Here is a 6,000-nt window from a genome sequence, read left to right as displayed (position 1 = left end):
GCGTATTTTCCGGGGGACGTTTGCACCTGAGCGCAGGCCAGATGGCGGGCTGCAACTGGAAGCCTGACGTCCGCTGCAGCCACAGTTTCCAATCCACCGCTGCCTCCACGCTCCTGCCTTCCCTCCCATTGTCGCGCTCCTTATACGACGACGGTCCGTCGTTTTGGGGGGAGGAATGTTATGGCGTAAAGTCGAGCGCCGACACCCAGTCGGGAACGATAGAGCTGACTGGGCTGTGAAGGAGACGTCACCCAATATCACGCTGACCGACCTCTGTCTAGGACGACAAAGCGACAGCTGCGGCCTTCGGGGGAAGAGAACATGCGCACACTCCCAGCTTGTCGCGGCCACTTCTACATCAGAGATTAGTCACATCGAGACCAGTGACTTGGGAAATGTGTATACTGAAGAGATTTCTTTCTTGCATGTCGCCCTTTGCTTGCAGCACTTCTTTGTTGTTGTCAGAGTTAAGTATTGTCAATGATTCATTTCGTAATAAAACTCTTTATTACCATTTGCTAGAACTATTGTCTAGTGATCCGAGAAGGTGGTTTCCTAGGCCGCCGGTATTCGACGGCTTGACAGTATACAACAAAATTCACTCTGGAAACGGAACTAATGTGTCGTAAGTACTGGTAATAATACCAATTTTTAACTGCAGACACAAGTTGCTCGACTGTCAGCACATTAGGTACAGAAGTAAATTCAGTAAAAGATCTCAAATGAAGATGTATTTTATGTACAGAGCTTAAGTGTCGGCAATCTAGATACAAGGAAATTCATAAGAGTCTTATATAAGTTCCACATAGCACCAAACATGCGTCTAAAAAGTATTTTTCAGTAACAAAATATTGTAGAAAACTGGTGTTCATTAGTAATAGAGAATTATTCAGTTTGTTTTGAATTTTCAGCAAAAGGAGAGTCCCTCTTTGAACTTATGGTAGTCCATAAACACTCTTGGTGTTATGGTACTTGCGTCGTTGTATGTACTATGTAAATTAGGGTGCAAACCAAGACTGGAGGATAAACTTTTCTGTATTCTTTATTTTATAAGTAACAAAGATCCCATAGAAGGCTTTTTTTATTTTACTCCAGAGTCGTTTGCACTATATTTAGCTTGATCCTAGGATATCTATGAGACACTGGTGGTTGTTCCGCTCGGCTAGGTCCAGCGGCGTGTCCCCATCGTAATTCCTGACTTCCCTGTCGGCCCCTGCCTCCAGTAGCGCAGTCGCCGCGTCTGCTTGTCCACGCCGTGCCGCATCGTGCAGTGGTGTGTTCCCAGTGTGATCCCTGGCGTTGCAGTCGGCAGAGGATGCCGCCAGCAGCCGCACCACAGCCGTATTGTCATTCCATGCAGCCTGATGCAGAGGCGTGTTCCGCCAGCGGTCCCTGGCGTTGACATCAGCTCCACCCTCCAGCAGACGCCTCGCCACCTCCACGTATCCCCTGGCTGCTGCCCAGTGCAGTGAGTTCTGCTGGTTCTCGTCCTTCGCCTCCACGTCCGCCCCAACTATCAGCAACGTTCGCACCTTGCTCACTGACCCCTCCTTAGCTGCCGCAATCAGCAACTTGCCCTTCTCTTCTCCAGAAAGATCCCTGCAACAAAAGGAGAATACTTACAGCTCCAAACACACACGCCCGAGGAGGAAACACTGTGGCAGAAGCAGAACTGTGATGAGCCCCTAAAAGTCAAGAAAGTTACCGCAATGCACTGGTGTCCAAAATTAAAGCCTCTAACTGCGATTTCCCATCCTGTGTACAATTCACGATGTAATCATGCAAACTGTCAACAGATGTCTGCACAACCGTGTTCTACACGGAAGTTGGCATTCCAGTCAACGGACAACCACGCCCACGACGAAGTCAGTGCAGCTAGCAATTGGGTAGTGGTTGCTGGGTACTCCCACATCCGCAGTCGCTGTAGACACAGTCACAGATGGTGCAGTATGGTACAGAAAAGACGCATTCCAGGCTCTCTGCAGTGGAGGGCCATAGGAAGAATGGGAGGAGGACAGTCACAACCTGATGTGGCCCAATGGGTTAATGTGAATCGCACTGTTGTTTATCAGATGTGGCGACTGTTTGTAGAGATGGAAACTGTATCTCGAAGACGAGGGCAGACCACGTATGATTCGAGAAAGGGAGGACCATTATTTGGTTAAAAGGGCATCACAGTACTGCCTTAGTAGTGCATGGCAACTGGCACCTCACCTTGCAGGATGCACTGCTGTTGTATCTAGGCAAACGTTATACAGAAGATCTCACCAGAGTGCCACTTATTGTCAGGGGCCCGTTGTTTATGTACCTCTGACACTTCACAGAAAGAAATGTGTAGAGTGAAGTCGTCAACATCCCACCGAATGGCCGAACAGTGTGCCAATGTTATCTTCACACGTGAGTCCCGAAATGGTCTGGAGCGTGTTTCTCGACGGATTTTCACATGGAGGGAACGTGGAACAGGATTTCGTGACCCAAATATCGTGCAAAAGAGACTGATATCAGGGAGGTTCTTTAATGGAGTGCTCAGCGATTACGTGGACTACCTGAACACCTCTTCATGACATTGTATGGGTGAATTGGCAAGGCTTAACTCCTGTAAGGTATAGTGACGGGATCTTGGAACCTCATATGCCGTCGTTGCGAGGTGCTGTGGCCTACACTTTGTATTGATGGACGATAAATGTACGCCTCATAGAGATCAGCTGATTGAAGGTTTCTTGGAAATTGAAAATATTGCACACCTGGGATGGTATGCTAGACCTCCCAATTTCAATCCCATAAAGCATGTCGCGGATTCACACCTCTACCAGAAAACTTCAGTGAGTTTGTTTTTACTCTGCACGGCAGAGTATACGAGAGGATGTAGAAAATCGTACATTCAAGGCTACAGCGAAGAGACAAAAGAGAAATACGAAACGTATTGTGGTCTCTATGACGCCAACCCATTCTCGCCACGGACAATGGAGAAGAAGTCATAATAACAATGATTGAAAATAGAAGTGGTAACACACTCTAGAAAGCATTAACATAACTCACAGTAGTCGGTAAGTGTGGAGACTGCTCAAAAATTTGATGGTATACCTACAGGTACACCAGGCTTTGTTGGCAGTACAGCAAACCAAAGCCTTCCAGTAGCTGAAAAACGGTAAAGCGAAACACAGACTGAAGAAAGGGCATGCGAGTAGACTAGATGCTTTCCATGAAGAAAATAATGATACACTCGATCATACATTTACAATATGAGAACTGAAAGAAGCAGTCAAAAGTTTAAAGACTTGGAAGGCCGCAGGCCTAGATGATATTAAAAACGAACAGATGATACGTCTTGGTGTCGGCTCTAAATTGTGGCTGTTGGAGTTCATGAACTGCTCTTGGGCAACTGGATGAATTCCTGAAATCTGCAGACAGGCAAAAATAGCTGCAATTCTTAAGCCTGGTAAGGACCCAGAAGATCCTAAGTGTTATCGGCCAATCTCTCTGTTGTGCACAACATACAAACTGTTTGACACTAAACAGATTCAAAGAGCTGATTGAGGGCACCCTAATAAAAGAGCAAGCAGGATTTTGGCCTGGCAAATCTTGTACCAGTCAAGCTCTCAGCCTAACCCACTATACTGGAGATGGGTTTGAGAAAAGACGAACTACAGGAATGGTGTTTATAGATTTTATGGAAGCATATGATACTATCAGTCTCAGAAATCTCATTGCAAAAGTGCAAAAAACAACAAAATGCCCTCAATTCACTTCTGTACTCAAATCAGTTCTATTTAACAGAAGGTATTTTGTTGACTTCCAAGGTAACAAGAGCAGATGGTGACTACAAAAAGATGGGCGTCTCCAGGGCAGTGTTCTTGCCCCCAGGTTATTCAATATTTATACAAATGACCAGCCTATTTGTCCCTGGTCAAGATCTTTTATTTATGCTGATGATAGGGCAATAGCGGCTCAGGCATAAAACTACAAGAATATTGAGGAAATACTAGCTGACAACCTGGAAAATCTCAACTATTACAAAGAAAACCAGTTGAAACCCAATCTAAGTAGGATCCAAACTTGCCTATTCCATCTTAACAACAGAGAGACGAAGCAAGAACTGAATGTTTGGTGGAATGACACAAGATTAAAACACTGTCCTCTCCCAGTGTACTTGGGAGTTACTCTTGATAGGACACTGTCATTCAAGAGGCACATTGAGAAGAGCAAGGCAGAAATCCAATCACAGAATAACTTACTTGGCAAGCTAACACCATCAAAATGTCGAGCTAATCCAAAAGTTATACGCACCACCGCAATGGCACTCTGTTACTCTGCTGCTGAGTTTGCAAATCCTGTTTGGGAGCAATGATGCCACACAAACAAGCAGGACAACTGTCCTGAACCAGATGTGTAGACATATTACTGGATGTCTTAAGACAACAAGAGTAGAACACCTACGATCCTTGTCAGGAATTGCTCTGCCAAATGTCCGACGTTCAATACAGAGCAGAACTGAACGAACAAAACAGGTTCAAAATCAACGTCATCCGCACCATGGGTACCAAATGTTACCTAAGTGCCTTACGTCAAGAAGTAGTTTTCTCCACTCAACCCAACCACTCATAGGTCCACCAAAAACTTCTAGAAAAAGACTGTGGCAGGAACAACAAGAATATGCACACGATTCTGAGGAAGTGCTGCCATGAGATGCGGAACTTGAGTGGGAGAGATGGAAAACCGTGAACAGGCTACGTTCAGGAATGGACAGATGTAACAGAAATCTGCGCAAGTGGGGAATTAGTGAAAGTGCTTTGTGTCCGTGTGGGAGCATCCAGACGATTTCCGTTAGTAAACCACCCAAGAGCGTGCACGGCCCAAGACCTGATGGCGTGCACCGAAGTAGCGAGGGCATATGTGGACTTCTGGAAGAATGACATGTGAAACAAAGACTGTATAAAATTTTATTATACTGTATATACAGGGTGTTTCAAAAATGACCGGTATATTTGATACGGCAATAAAAACTAAACGAGCAGCGATAGAAATACACCGTTTGTTACAATATGCTTGGGACAACAGTACATTTTCAGGCAGACAAACTTTCGAAATTACAGTAGTTACAATTTTCAACAACAGATGGCGCTGCGGTCTGGGAAACTCTATAGTACGATATTTTCCACATATCCACCATGCGTAGCAATAATATGGCGTAGTCTCTGAATGAAATTACCCGAAACCTTTGAAAACGTGTCCGGCGGAATGGCTTCACATGCAGATGAGATGTACTGCTTCAGCTGTTCAATTGTTTTCTGGCGGTACACCCGGTCTTTCAAGTGTCCCCACAGAAAGAAGTCACAGGGGTTCATGTCTGGTGAATAGGGAGGCCAATCCACGCCGCCTCCTGTATGTTTCGGATAGCCCAAAGCAATCACACGATCATCGAAATATTCATTCAGGAAATTAAAGACGTCGGCCGTGCGATGTAGCCGGGCGCGAACTTGCATAAACCACGAGGTGTTCGCAGTGTCGTCTAAGGCAGTTTGTACCGCCACAAATTCACGAAGAACGTCCAGATAGCGTGATGCAGTAATCGTTTCGGATCTGAAAAATGGGCCAATGATTCCTTTGGAAGAAATGGCGGCCCAGACCAGTACTTTTTGAGGATGCAGGGACGATGGGACTGCAACATGGGGCTTTTCAGTTCCCCATATGCGCCAGTTCTGTTTATTGACGAAGCCGTCCAGGGAAAAATAAGCTTCGTCAGTAAACCAAATGCTGCCCACATGCATATCGCCGTCATCAATCCTGCGCACTATATCGTTAGCGAATGTCTCTCGTGCAGCAATGGTAGCGGCGCTGAGGGGTTGCCGCGTTTGAATTTTGTACGGATAGAGGTGTAAACTCTGGTGTCATTTGGACCGCAGCTGCAACACGGCGAACGGAAACCCGAGGCCGCTGTCAGATCACCTGCTGCACTAGCTGCGCGTTGCCCTCTGTGGTTGTCGTACGCGGTCGCCCTAC

General features: G+C 46.1%; 1 protein-coding gene across 1 annotated transcript in view; it reads right to left on the bottom strand.

The window, feature by feature from the left end:
- Positions 1 to 1,017: 1,017 nt before the first annotated feature.
- Positions 1,018 to 6,000, bottom strand: part of LOC126108331 (uncharacterized) — a 57,075-nt gene continuing 52,092 nt past the window's right edge. The window contains exon 4 of the mRNA XM_049913548.1: positions 1,018 to 1,599. Within this exon, the coding sequence (XP_049769505.1) occupies positions 1,113 to 1,599 (487 nt within the window). The 3' untranslated portion in view covers positions 1,018 to 1,112. The remainder of the gene's footprint in view (positions 1,600 to 6,000) is intronic.

The sequence above is a fragment of the Schistocerca cancellata genome, chromosome 11 (genome assembly GCF_023864275.1).
Source record: "Schistocerca cancellata isolate TAMUIC-IGC-003103 chromosome 11, iqSchCanc2.1, whole genome shotgun sequence".
Classification (NCBI taxonomy): domain Eukaryota; kingdom Metazoa; phylum Arthropoda; class Insecta; order Orthoptera; family Acrididae; genus Schistocerca; species Schistocerca cancellata.
This window is presented reverse-complemented; position numbering and strand designations above follow the sequence as displayed.